This window comes from Salvia hispanica, chromosome 5 (genome assembly GCF_029641045.1).
Source record: "Salvia hispanica isolate PSC_SH4W2 chromosome 5, Shi_PSC_v1, whole genome shotgun sequence".
NCBI classification, from domain to species: domain Eukaryota; kingdom Viridiplantae; phylum Streptophyta; class Magnoliopsida; order Lamiales; family Lamiaceae; genus Salvia; species Salvia hispanica.
This window is the reverse complement of record NC_142696.1, coordinates 28,528,252-28,542,507: the sequence shown is the minus strand read 5'-3', so window position 1 is coordinate 28,542,507 and position 14,256 is coordinate 28,528,252. Positions and strand designations below refer to the sequence as shown.

General features: G+C 34.8%; 1 protein-coding gene across 4 annotated transcripts; it reads left to right on the top strand.

Annotated features, from left to right (window-relative positions):
- Positions 1 to 1,700: 1,700 nt before the first annotated feature.
- Positions 1,701 to 12,185, top strand: LOC125186336 (putative ABC transporter B family member 8). Of its 4 annotated transcripts, none has more exons than XM_089059774.1 (11): positions 1,701 to 1,826; positions 4,530 to 4,594; positions 6,543 to 6,790; positions 6,935 to 6,989; positions 7,515 to 7,693; positions 7,934 to 8,391; positions 8,614 to 9,154; positions 9,311 to 9,490; positions 9,589 to 10,869; positions 10,959 to 11,362; positions 11,553 to 12,185. In XM_089059774.1, exons 3-11 carry the CDS (start codon positions 6,569 to 6,571, stop codon positions 11,920 to 11,922), a joined length of 3,690 nt encoding a protein of 1,229 aa, XP_088915900.1. In that variant the 5' UTR covers positions 1,701 to 1,826; positions 4,530 to 4,594; positions 6,543 to 6,568; the 3' UTR covers positions 11,923 to 12,185. The 4 variants fall into 4 exon arrangements, with proteins under 4 accessions (XP_088915900.1, XP_088915901.1, XP_047938642.2 ...); XM_089059775.1 differs by having other exon boundaries at positions 6,441 to 6,790; positions 8,090 to 8,391; XM_048082685.2 differs by having other exon boundaries at positions 6,441 to 6,790.
- The last annotated feature ends 2,071 nt before the right edge of the window (positions 12,186 to 14,256 follow it).

The following is a 14,256-nucleotide window of genomic DNA, read 5'->3' as shown; positions in this document are numbered from 1 at the left end:
CATCAGCTGACTAAGTAAGGTCAATAAATAACTTGACAAATTCATTAATCAAAGGGGTAAGTCGCGATTACATTTTTAAGTAGCTCAAAGGAATAGAATTGAAAATTTTCTGAGGGCAAGGGAAGCAAGCTTATGGCATTTCTTCTTCTTGAGGTCGGGCATTTTACTATTTGTAACCAATTATGTCATTGTGAAGTGTCTTGTTAGCCAAGCCTTCAAGTCCTCCCTTTAGCCTATAATGGACATGAGTTTGGAGGAGAGGAACACACAACACTATTCCAAAGTAAGTCTTCTCTTACGTTCAATTTTTCGCTTAAGCATACACTAATTTAATTATTCAGAAGTTTGATTCTCTAAGTTCTTGGAAGTCTATTAAGTTAGTCGGTCAATCCCTAGTGGATTTGGGGTGTTTTTATATATGCTTAGAGAAAATCGTTTTAGTTTTTGGGAAATATACAAATCTAAGAGCACCGGTCATAACATAATTTATCTTGCAACAAGATAATTTTCCACAACATGACTTATACTTAATTATTTTTATTCTTTTCTTGGTAATTTCTGTAACTCAATTTATATTGTTTCTTTCAATTGATTGTAATAGTTAGTATACATAAGGGTTCATGCTTTTTGTCACATTTCTAACATTTCCAAGATGAGTAAAAATGTGGCCAATTTTGATTAATTTAGAAACTATTATTCTATGTTAAAATATGCAATAGGAATTACATCCGGAAACACAACAGGAATCACATATACCGCTTGGAAAGTTAGAAATATATTAAAGTGCTTTCCAAACACAAAAATTATGTCATGTAGTCAAATATGTATGGTGGAATAACACTATGGGCGTAAAAAACCTTTCCATTTCATTCGGCTTTTATCAATTGAATATTATCCAAGATAGATTATTAAATTAAATTTGATGTTACAAAAGCATTAAATCAATTGTGTGTTAGGACATTATATACAACCCTTGTCATATAGCTAGGCTATAGCACATGTCACACAACACTCGTAATTAACTGGGCTTCATTCTTTAGCACTAAAGTTCTATACATGTCACACTTTTTGACCACTTTTTTGAGAAGAGAGATCACTAACAAACTGGGATTATTTTTTAATCTAAAAGTTATGCTAGATAATGGGGATTAGAGGAATAAAATACTAACAGCCCACAAAATGATATTACCACGTTGTATCACATGTTAATTTAATAAGCAAATTTTTAACTATAAATCGTGGTACTATATGGAGTGTGTCGTTTAGCAAGATTTTCACAACTTAGAGCCACAAAATTAGTTAGTACAGTAATTATTATATTAATAACATCAATTGTTATGAAATAAAAAGCACTAAAGCTTGTCGATTGATTGAAACATTATATAATTCAATTCATCACGATTTCATTTTTCCGTAGTCGGTGGTAGTTACGAATGCAATGTTCATATATAACCACGAGGATTAATTAATCGAATATATTATAAAAGATAAGGTTCTACGATGGGAATTTGAAAGTTGGATGCAATTTGTTTAGGCATCTAAGACTTAATAGGAGAGCCACTAGCAATTTCTCGGGCATTTTAAATGTGCGAAATTCGTTGCTATAGCACTTTTTTCAAAGAATATATTTTCTAAGTCTAATACATTAGTATCTTTTGCGTGTATATATACGAGTCATAAATCTATGGAGTTTTCGTGCTCTTTGGCTAGCTGCTCATATTTTGATCACAATATTTTCTCATAAAACCTCCAGAAGTTGTCTCATTTAGTACTGCATGAATGGAAGATCAAGAATGGGCATAGAGCGTGATTATTCTCACTAATAGGTATGTTCACCTATTTCATCATTTGTTCGAGCTTGTTACATAAATTTTGTGATTGACAGGTATTGTTGTTATGAATTGTCGTGTCACGGTAGAACTGAGCTATGCATATAAGGGTGCGTTATATTGCTAACTTTTTAAATTGCTAATTTTGTTAATTCATCAACGCAGTATATTAAAAATGTCAACACGATGACATTAAAATATCAACACATAATGTCTACACAATATATTGAAATGTCAACAAAATTATGGATTGACATTTTAATGCCATAGTGTTGACATTTTTAATACACTGCGTTGATGAGTTAGCAGGGTTAGCAACTTAAGAAAGTTAGCAACTAAGCAAATCAATAACTGAAATTTTGTCAAAATTCAAAGCAAATCTCAGTCATTGGATCTTGTGATGTAACCGTTAGATTAATGTCACTTGTCATCTAATAATGTAGATATAGTGTAGTCTAATAATGTAACTCGCCTAATAATGTAATGCGTTTTAGAGTAATAATGTAACTCGCCTAATAATGTAATGCGTTTTAGTCTAATAATGTAGCTCAGCTAATAATATAATCTTTTTTAGTCTAATAATGTCGTTCGGATATTATTATCACGACCATCCAATCTAAGGATTCAAAGGCTGAGATTTGCTTTTATTATTGACAGAATTTCACTTATTGGCCATAGTGTGCCCCTATAAACTACACATTTTTTGTACTTTATTAAAAAAATAAAAATTGTATACTAATTTCACCTAATTAGAGTTTATACTTAATCTATTCGAAATGGTTCACTCACCCCCTTAAAATGTGGGACAAGATTTGAGATATTTAATACGACCCCGCACGTGTGGCCCGGTATGACACATCGAACTTTCATCACGTGGATAGGAAAGACAAGAGATAAAAATAAAATTCATCATCGACTTGAGCTCACTCTAATACCATATTAGAAATTGATTCATAAAAAGGGTGGGTTCTCCGCCTTTATACAAGTGACAGAGAATCTGATATAAGTTTGTGGGACTAAGGTTTAAGATATTTAACAAACTTAAATCTAAACTAGGTTTAATGTATATGTTTTAACTTCAATCAAAACTAAACTAGCTAAAATTAGTATAGTATACATTTCCACGGTGCTGAGGGTATACTTATTAAGTTAGTGCCCATCAATTAAATAATTATATATATTCCTTGTAAATATTCAATGGGCTCTTCCTATATTTGATTTTCGAGATAGCTTTTGTCACGAAATGTCCCTTTATTTATTATTCTTTTGGAAAAGAGTCTGCAAATTTTCTAAGACACTACTATGTTTATGCTTTACTAATCCAAAGATCCGATACCTTTGTAAAGATTATATTCCTCTTTCCATAAACGATGAAATTCTGACCTCGATAACAATTAACAACATTAGACGTTTGGAGTTAAAAGCGCTTATATGCATCAAACCGAAAACATTAATAATAGTGAATATTTTAACCTATCACCGAACACTTATTAAAAATGCTACCACAATCTTTGTCTAAACTTATAAACGTCACTCAATTAGTGAAAATCCCCATATCTAAAAGGGGAAATTGTTGACTCTGCGCTATTAGGTATAATCCTTGTTTATATGTCAATGGGATTTAAATAGTCACATTTAGTATACTCCTTCCGTCCGCCATTAGGAGTCTCATTCCTTAGCGGCACGGATTTTAAGAAATATTAAGAAAAATAGAATAGGTGTCTCACTTGTATATCTTAGTTTTAAATGAAATGGGAGTGGAATGAGTTAGGTGAAGGTGATACCCTATTACCATTTATGGTAAAAGTGAACCGAGACTCTTATTCGCGGACGGATTAAAATAGAAAACGGGACTTCTATTCGCGGACGGAGTGAGTACAATATATACCAAAGATGTACTCCACTGTTTTATTATCTATATATTGAGCTATATAAGTAATATACACGTAGTCACATTTCAAAGTGCCATATTGAATTATCATAAGATCTTTTAATCTCAAAGAAAATGATAGGATGATAATTCTCATCATTACTCTATCTTCATGATAGTAGTACTTTGAAAAAGATACTCCATTACATTAAATTGATTGAAGTCCCAATTGTGTCAAAAAACACTCGTTTATCGTACTTAATTTAACCATGAATCCGACCTTTACCAACCTTGGCATAGTATGGTAGTGTTAAGGCCAAAAATATTTTAAAAGTAACAAAAATAGATTGAGTTTTTCCATGAATAGGTTAATTTTTTTGATGAATTAATTATTTTTCATTTCCAAGATGAGTTTTTTTATTTTTGGATAAATTGAATTTTATAAAATACTTCTGTCCTAACTTGTAAAATATTTATTTGTCTTGTCATATACATCTTTTATTATTTAAATTATTATAGTATATTTTATTTAGCAGAATAAGATGGCTGGAGTAATTTTTAATAGGGTCAAGAAATTAGCTAGCATCAATCCCTGAATTGTAAATTTGATTCAAGTGAATATGGCTATTTTATAATCTTAGTATTTTTCTCCACATATATGGTTTTAAATTAGGGGTTCATTGATCGGAAATGTCAAATGTAGCACTAAGAAAATATATCACCAATCAAACCGAAATTGATTCGCTTACTTTTTATACATTATAATAAACTTTATTTTTTCATTCTCGATAATCTGATCAATTCTGTTTCTTTTGGATTTCCTTTTTCAGGAAGGATTCATTTTTGCAAGCTAAAGAAACGTCGACCATACTTCTAAAAAGATACGCGAAATCAAGTAAGATATAGTAGTAAATGATTTATTTATTTATTTTGGCTAAAAAACTATCTATTTCCCCCTTTAAATTGATATATTTCTTGCTTTTCCTGTATGGCCACAAAATTTATTAGTGCAATAATGCACAAAGGCTAGGAGGTGTAGAAAAGAGAGACCCAACCATTAAAAATACTTTTTATTTAAAAGTAAGATCAGAAAAAGATATGCTGCCAACCCATTAATCATGCTGCAAGGAGAATTTTCTCCTAATATTCCAACAATAACTAAATTATCAATTTAGTTAGCAGCAAAATCTGATTTGCAGCTACTATTAGCCACACTAATATATCCTCTGATTCATAGTGCACCAATAAAGATATTTAACTTATTAAATTAGTGGACATGCAGAATCACAGTAATATACTATTTCCCAGCAGAAACCTAATACAAATATTTAGACACGTTTCATAATTGGATATTCTATCTTTGTGCACTGTCTAATTATCGTCTCAATTAATAATGAAGATGCTAATTATTACTATTATTATCATGATTATAATAATAATAATAATTATTATTATTATTATTATTATTACCACTACTATTATTATTAAAACAACTAGTATTTTTATCAGTTGTTCAGTTAGTTATAAGGGGTAGCTACATATATAAGTAATGCACTTTTATTTGATTAAACAGGAGTAGGATATAGAGCTCTAAATTATTCGAGGAATACTGATCGGCTAATTAGTAAGTTGTTCGAAAGAAATCATATCGATGATGAGTGGATTGGGGAAATGCAATTCACATTTTTACAACTTTAGAACTTTTTGTGTGGAAAAGAATGCAAGATGAATAGAGACGTTTTATTTGGACTCTCAACGTGTAGTACGAGGAAAAGAGTGAAACCCGTAATTTATCAATCATATCCAATTTATTTTAATTTGTTTACCCTTAACCTAGATCTTCAACATATATATGCCTCTAATATTAGTAATATACTCCTTGAGACGTGTCCTTATTTAATTACTTGCACTTAATACATTTTTCATTTCATCTAATGGTTTTAAATTAAAAAATTATAATAATCGGTTTAATTAGTTTAGGGCAATCTAAAGGGTTTTACTCTGTTTTACTTAGTTGAACAATGTATTTACTGTGCTATGCTATCTAATAGAGTTTACATTGTAAAGGAAATAAAATCTCCTTGAAATCACATCTCAATTGTACTAAAAGTCTTAAACCAAATATAGTTAATTATATCCATATTTATGTGAAAAAGAAATCCATTTTCACTATTATACTCACTTAGCCAGTACTATTAATTCACCAATGCTACAGTTTATTAACTGTAATGATTAAAGTTGAGTAGACTCCCCAATGTGCTTAAAGTTGATTAGATAAAACTTTCACTTTTAGCATGCAAAATTTTAATATAGGTTTATTTATAATCGAAATGACGAAATATGAGCAGAAAATTGATTGAGGAACTGTAAATTAAAACTGACTTTTTCGGTAAATGCATGCCCTTTACCGACTTTGAAAAGATTAAATAATAGGTAAACAAAAAAGCTTGATCAAAGCAACTTCACAATTGCCAAAAAGCAAAAGATAAAAATGAGGAAATTTTTTTAAAAAAAGGAACATCCAAAAAGGGGGAGCAATAAGACAGCGGTCATGGTCAACTTTGTTTGAACCCTACTTATACATTAGAGTTTTATGTTTTTGGTGCTAATGAAAGTGACTTCCACGATTCCAAATATAATATTTTAATTATCTTGAGTAGTCATCATGTAGGGCTCAATTTCGTATCATTCTTGCTCATATTTGCTTATTTAATCACACAATCTCTCAACCACATTTACAGGAAAAACAAGGGTTCTTAAGTTGCACACTACATATTAATTAGTGATTCCTTCTATCAAAATCTTAGCTTCTCTCACACTAAATTTGGGAATGCATTCACCAGAAAAGGAGGAAGCCAAGTTGAACGATATGGGTGCGGAGAAGGAGATGAGGAAGAGTCCATCCTTAACCATCATTTTCAGATATGCTGACTGGCTAGACATTTTGCTCATGTTGTTGGGCACATTTGGGGCTGTTGGAGATGGAATGTCGACAAACTGCTTGCTCGTGTACGTTAGCCGCCTTTTCAATAGTTTGGGCTATGGCAAATCGTCTCAGAATAATACCAATTTCTTGGATGAGATTGAAAAGGTTTGCTTTCATCTCTAACTAACACTTACTAATAAGTTTTCTTGCATATATATAGTGTGCTTTATATATGTATTGATTACTTTTGTCTTTCTTATATTACTACTTTTGTAATCATATGTTTTCATTGAATTCTTCTTATAACAGTGTAGCTTATACTTTGTCTACTTGGGGATGGCAGTTATGGTAGTAGCATTTATGGGTAATTTCCTCTAATCTCGATGTCTTTAATTTTACATTCATTTTAATTTTTTGATGAGAAGTGTAATTAATAGACAATGCCTTTTTCTTGGTCATATTAATTGCCCCCCTATATCCAAGTCATGAGATTATGAACTGATTAAAGCAGCCACACAACACACAAGAAAAAGAAACCAAAAGGAGAATTAAAGGGAACAATTATGAGACATATATATCAACGAAATTGAAATTCTTTCTGGGCCATATTAAATCCCCCAAATATGTATACTTTCATACTCATGCATGAGATTGTGAACTAAAACAGCCACACAAAAGCGCGCGCGCACACACACATAAAAGAAAAAATAAACCGGTGTGCGTGTGTTGACCTGACCTAGTGGTGGAGTGATTAATACCTGAAGCTAAAGGTCTCGGATTCGAATCCACCGTGAAGCGAACTTTAAATTTCTATTCATTTATCAATCAACAAAATCGGGAACATATAGAACTTAGTTGCAAAACCCTAAGTGATTTAATTGGAATGCAGAAGGGTACTGCTGGAGCAAGACAAGTGAGAGGCAAGTTTTGAAGATCAGGTACAAGTATTTGGAGGCTGTGCTGAGACAAGAAGTGGGATTCTTCGACACACAAGAAGCAACCACCTCTGAGATCATAAACAGCATCTCAAAAGACACCTCTCTCATTCAAGAGGTCCTAAGCGAAAAGGTATTTCTTTAATAAGCTTAAATTTTAAACTAGCTAGCAACAATTACCACACATATATAGCGATATGATCAGTTGATAACTATCTTAAATTGATAACTGATAACTATATCAACAACCTACATTATTGACATAGAATGTCTTCGTGTTGACATTTATAACGTAGGTTATTGACATAGTTTTCGGCTATCAATTTAAGATAATTATAATCCTAAAAGACCATGTATATATATATATATATAGGTGCCGATATTTGTGATGAACATGTCGGTGTTTGTGTCGGGGCTGGGCTTTTCCGTGTACTTTTCGTGGAGGCTGGCGCTGGTTGCCTTCCCCACGGTCGTTCTCTTGATCATACCGGGCCTCATCTACGGGAAATACCTTGTGTATTTGTCTAAGGAGAGCTTCAAAGAGCATGGGAAGGCAAACTCGGTGGTGGGGCAGGCGCTGAGCTCTATTAAAACTGTCTACTCTTTCACGGCGGAGAGGAGCATCATTGAAAAGTATGGTTCCATTTTGGACAGAGCAAACATGTTTGGGATCAGACAGGGAATCGCGAAAGGGCTCGCTATTGGAAGCACCGGGCTTTCTTTCGCGATATGGGCGCTGCTCGCGTGGTATGGCAGCCGTCTCATCATGTATAGAGGGGAGAGTGGTGGGAGAATTTACGCCGCCGGACTCTCCTTTGTTTTGGGTGGACTGTAAGCACTCTACTTCTCATTCACTGTTTTTCCATTCGGGTTTGGATGCGCTGCTGTGGAGAGAAGCACAGGGATGCTGTCTGTCTCTGACACATCATTATTTTATAAAAAATGAAATTAATATATTTAAATAATGGTATGTGAGAGACAGCATCCTCTGCCGTACATCTCTCCACAACAGCCTTTAATTAGATATATGTTTATTCTGGTATTGGATTGCAGTTCGCTGGGATCTGCACTGCCGGAAGTGAAATACTTGACGGAAGCATCAGTGGCAGCATCTAGAATCTTCGAGAGGATCGACCGGGTCCCGGATATCGACGGCGAAGACAGCAAGGGCGTGGTGCTAGACAAGATACGAGGAGAGATCGAATTCGAGCACGTGAGATTCTCGTACCCATCGCGCACGGACACGCCCGTGCTCAACGACTTCAACCTCAGCATCGAAGCGGGAAAAACAGTAGCTCTCGTCGGAGCAAGCGGAAGCGGGAAATCCACTGCCATTGCATTATTGCAGCGCTTCTACGATGCCAGCGGAGGAACCGTGCGTGTCGATGGGGTCGACATCACAACTCTACACTTGAAATGGCTTAGACAGAAAATGGGGCTGGTTAGCCAAGAACACGCACTGTTTGGAACATCAGTGAAGGAAAATATCATGTTTGGGAAACTGGATGCAACCATGGATGATGTGATTGCCGCAGCCATGGCTGCCAATGCTCATAATTTCATCAGCCAGCTTCCCCAAGGATACGAGACTAAGGTCAGTATATACTTAGTTGCTACTTCTCCACTTTAACTATTTCCTATTTAATTATTTATTATCATTTTCTCAAAACGAGTTAAAAAAAGAAATGATGCAATTAACAAGGGAACAGCAGAAGTACTATTTATTGACATAATTGGATGTACATAACAGATTGGGGAGAGAGGAGCATTGCTATCGGGTGGGCAGAAGCAAAGGATTGCGATTGCTAGGGCCACCATCAGAAACCCCGTCATGCTTCTTCTAGACGAAGCCACCAGCGCACTCGACTCTGAATCCGAGAAGCTCGTGCAGAACGCACTCGATCAAGCCTCAATGGGCAGAACAACACTAGTAATTATATCTTTCTCTCAATACTAGCATTACTTGTACTTGTACATACATTTATATAGGAGTCTTAATTTTTGTCTATGTATAAATTCATAATTTAGGTGGTAGCACACAAGCTCTCCACAATAAAGAACGCAGATTTGATTGCTGTAGTGGTTAATGGTAGTATAGCTGAGACCGGCACACACAACGAGCTCATCGACGCCAACGGCAACTACGCAAGATTAGCCAAACTTCAGAGGCAAATGAGCGTCTTAGACCAAGAGCAAAACCTCGAGGCGTCCTCCGCTGCCAGGAGCAGCACCGGAAGAAAGAGCACAATAGGATCAAGCCCTGCTTCACCTCTATCAATCATTTCCTTTCGACCACCACCACCACCACCAGATGCTTCCCCTCCGCCCTCATTCCGCCGCCTACTTTCACTAAACTCCCCGGAATGGAAACAAGGCCTGATCGGCAGCATCTCAGCTGTGTTATTCGGCACCGTGCAGCCAATCTACGCGCTAACAATAGGCGGCATGATCTCAGCCTTCTTCGCCCCGAGCCACGCAGAGATGCAAACCCGCATCGAGAGATACGCCCTCATATTCAGCTCCCTCTGCCTCGCCTCCATCACCCTGAACCTCTGCCAGCACTACAACTTCGCCTACATGGGCGAGTGCCTCACGAGGCGGATCCGCCTCAAGATACTCGAGAAGATCCTCACATTCGAGGCCGCCTGGTTCGACGAGGACCGCAACTCCAGCGCAGCTCTCTGCTCGAGACTCTCCAACGAGGCATACATGGTCAAATCCCTGGTGGCAGACAGATTGTCCCTGCTGATCCAGACGGCCTCGGCCGTCACCACCGCAATGGTGATGGGGCTAATCATAGCTTGGAAGCTGGCTCTTGTCATGATCGCAGTGCAGCCTCTCACCATCTTCTGCTTCTACATAAGAAAAATCATACTCTCCACCATCACAGCCAACTTCGTCAAGGCGCAGAATCAGAGCACTCAGATCGCCGCGGAGGCAGTTTACAACCACAGAATCGTGACCTCGTTCGGGAGCATAGGGAAAGTGCTTGAGATATTCGACCAGGCTCAAGACGCGCCGAGGAAGGAGGCGAGGAAGAAGTCGTGGCTGGCGGGAGTCGGGATCGGGTCGGCTCAAGGCCTCACTTTCATCTGCTGGGCTCTCGATTTCTGGTACGGCGGCACGCTGGTTAACAGAGGAGAGATATCGGCCGGAGACGTGTTCCGGACTTTTTTCATTTTGGTGAGCACCGGAAAAGTTGTGGCGGAAGCCGGCAGCATGACTTCCGATCTCGTCAAAGGATCCGCGGCGTTAGCTTCCATTTTCGCAATCTTAGATCGACAATCACCAATCTCCGGATCCTATAATGTAATTGTGACTAACTAATTTGTTCTTTTTTTTATATGTATTCAGTATTCAATTGATCGATCAGTTATTGGATTTGGTTTTTGGAACAGGGCGGAGACGGAAAAGGAGGGAAGATGAGCGGCGACATAGAGGTGAAGAGGGTGGATTTCACGTATCCAGCGCGGCCGGAGGCGCAGGTGCTGCGGGATTTCAGCTTGGAAGTTAAGGCAGGGACGAGCGTCGGGCTAGTAGGAAAGAGTGGATGTGGGAAGTCGACCGTTATAGCCCTTATCCAGAGATTCTACGACGTCGACCGTGGCTCGGTTAAGGTGGACGGTGTTGACATAAGGCTGTTCGACGTGGAGTGGTACCGGAAACACATGGCCCTCGTCAGCCAGGAGCCAGTCATCTATTCCGGCAGCATCCGCGACAACATAGTTTTTGGGAAGCCCGATGCGTCCGAGAATGAGGTGGTGGAGGCCGCGAGAGCGGCCAATGCACATGAATTCATCTGGTAAGAAAGCGTTCAATATTACTCCCTGCGTCCTACAGTAATTGGGGCATTTCTTTTGGACACGTGATTTAAAAAGTTAATGTGTTAAAATAATTTTTTTGTTAAAAAAAATGAAATGACTCAACTAACTTGGCACGTCAAAAGTATTAAGCAATTCATTTATGTGAATGAACTAATAGTAAACACGCAGTGGGCTGAAGAAGGGGTACGACACGGAATGCGGAGAAAGAGGGGTGCAGCTATCGGGAGGGCAGAAGCAGAGGATCGCCATAGCCAGAGCCATCATCCGTGACCCAACGGTGCTGCTGCTGGATGAGGCGACCAGCGCGCTGGACGTGCAGTCAGAGCAGCTGGTGCAGGAGGCGCTGGACAGGGTGATGGTAGGGAGGACGACGGTGGTGGTGGCGCACCGCCTCAACACAATCAAGAACTTGGATTCTATTGCTTATGTTTCGGAGGGGAAAGTGGTGGAGCGTGGGACGTATAGCCAACTTAAGAGCAAGAAGGGTGCCTTCTACGATCTTGCTAGCCTTCAAGGTGTATCGGCTCATCATCTCTGAATCTTGCCTTGGAATTTGGATACTAGTATGAAATAGACAAGGAATAACCTACCAGGTTAAGAGTCCTTTCTAGTTGTAATCGTTATTATAACAAGCAGCTGTTCTGTTAGTAGTAATGGTAATGAAATAAATGGTCTACATCTATGGAATGTGAAATCTCACGCATTGATTAAATTTCATCAAATCGAAAACATTAGTAGTTGTATAGTTAATATTTTGTCATTTTTAGAGCTTGCGATCAATGATAATCCATCCTTCCATTATTTAAAGAGTCATTTTAATTCATCGCAACTTTACGAGTTTCAAAAAAGAAAAATGTTTTAGAGACATAATGTCTCCAAGTCATAATGCCATAATGAGGTTAAAATAATCATTTTAGATTGTTTTAGATTTTTATTTAAATTCATGTTATATTTATTTACTTTTTTACCCTTTATATTAAAGTATTCATTAAATAGACTTATTTAACGACATTGCACACTAATTATGCGATTACAATTTTATTAGCATCCGATCCTCGTATTTGTGATGTCAGTTTTTTTATATCTTATTCCATTTACTTAAGGACACATGTTTAAAATAATAAAATATTGTATTTCATTGAATTTATATATTTAGTGTACATTTATTTACCTAATGAAATAATAATATATTTTATTAGAAAATGAACCGTATAACAGATTTCTTATCAAATTAATTTTTAAAAATTTTAATTTAAACAATTTAATAAAATAATTAGCTCTACAAAGTATTAATATTTGTTATCTTATTTTATAAATGGTAAAGAATTAGATTACTATGGTTAAAAATAATTATTTTATAATCAAACTGTAATTTTTAATATTGATAAATTTGATTTTATCACTTTTTTATTTAGAAGATTCTTTATAAGGAGTATTAAAGCTTTTAGCTCAATTTACGATAACATGGTATGCATTCAAATTTGATATATAATGTATTAATACTAATTGAGTTTAATATTTTGATTTTAAAAAATTTAATAATATTAATATTAATTTTTTATTTTCTTTATATTCTTAAAATTTGGAACATTAAATTTGAGCCTTAATCAAAAAATATTTACACGTTCTGAACTCACCACTTTAATATGTTAAAGACCTGTGAATTATATTTTCTGTTTTACTTAATAAAATATTAGAGTTCTTAAATCAATTCACTTCTATATGTGTTAATACTAATTGGGTATACTGTTTTAAATTGTACCGTTTCAATAAAAATAATCACATACTTAATAAAAAAAATTACATATTCTTAATTCATCTATTTAATATTCTAAAAATATAGAGTTAATGTTTTCTCTTTTTCTTTATAAATTATTAGAGTTATAAGATTATTTACTATATTATGCAATAAATTAAAATTTGATACATAGTATATAATAATCATACTGATTGAGTTTCTGGATATGATTTTAATTCTTTACGTTAAAAATTTAATTTATTTATATCTTAATATTTAGAATGCTATAATCGAACATCTATAAGAAAATAATCACATGTTTTTAACTCATATATTTACTATTTGAGTTATATTCTCTTTTTTCTAGTATAAAATATTATAACTCTTCGCTCGGTTCACTATATCTTGGTATATACATGTCGCTATTTAAACAACTTAAAAATTTAATAGCTTTTAAATGATAATACTAAGAAATTTGAATGCAAATTTATTATTTCGATGAATGATAATACTAAGAAATTGAGTGTAAATACAGGTAGTTGTTTCCATAACTTATAATTTAAATGATTATTTATGACTAATAAAATAATTTAATTTGAAAGACTATTTTTTTTGAATGATAGCACTAAATATATATAATCATTTATATAACTTAAAATTTAAATATTACTATTTAATCTCATTTTAATTTATTTAATATTAGACATAAATTATTTTTTATAACTTACAAATTTTATAACTATTTGATAATAAAATAATTAGATGACAATGACTATTATAATTATAATTTACTTTTTATTTTTATAAATTAAGTTTAGTTGTTTAGAATTTTAAGAATTATTTAATAATAAAATAGTTATATATAAATACTCATTGAGTAGCGAAAATAGTTGAGAATTGGTTAAAATTTTGACTAAAAAATGTGAATCTTAATTGATAGTACTTACCATGTATTAATTAGATATAGATAGTTAATTTGATTAGCTTTCCTTTCTTAATAAGTACTCCCTCCGTCCCATTAAATATGCAATATTTAGGAATCGGCACAAGTTTTTATGTAGTGTTGTTTTGTGAGTTAATGAAGAGAGAGTAAAGTAAGAGAGATGAAAAAGTAGAGATAGGTATGTTTCCATT

What these genes read in the sequence shown, in the direction of transcription:
- LOC125186336 (XM_048082685.2), top strand. Translation starts at nt 6,530, where the DNA reads ATGCATTCACCAGAAAAGGAGGAAGCCAAGTTGAACGATATGGGTGCG. An exon ending in TATGGTAGTAGCATTTATGG is followed by an intron (nt 6,990 to 7,514) that starts GTAATTTCCTCT and finishes ATTGGAATGCAG; the next exon opens with AAGGGTACTGCTGGAGCAAG. An exon ending in CAATGGGCAGAACAACACTA is followed by an intron (nt 9,491 to 9,588) that starts GTAATTATATCT and finishes TTCATAATTTAG; the next exon opens with GTGGTAGCACACAAGCTCTC.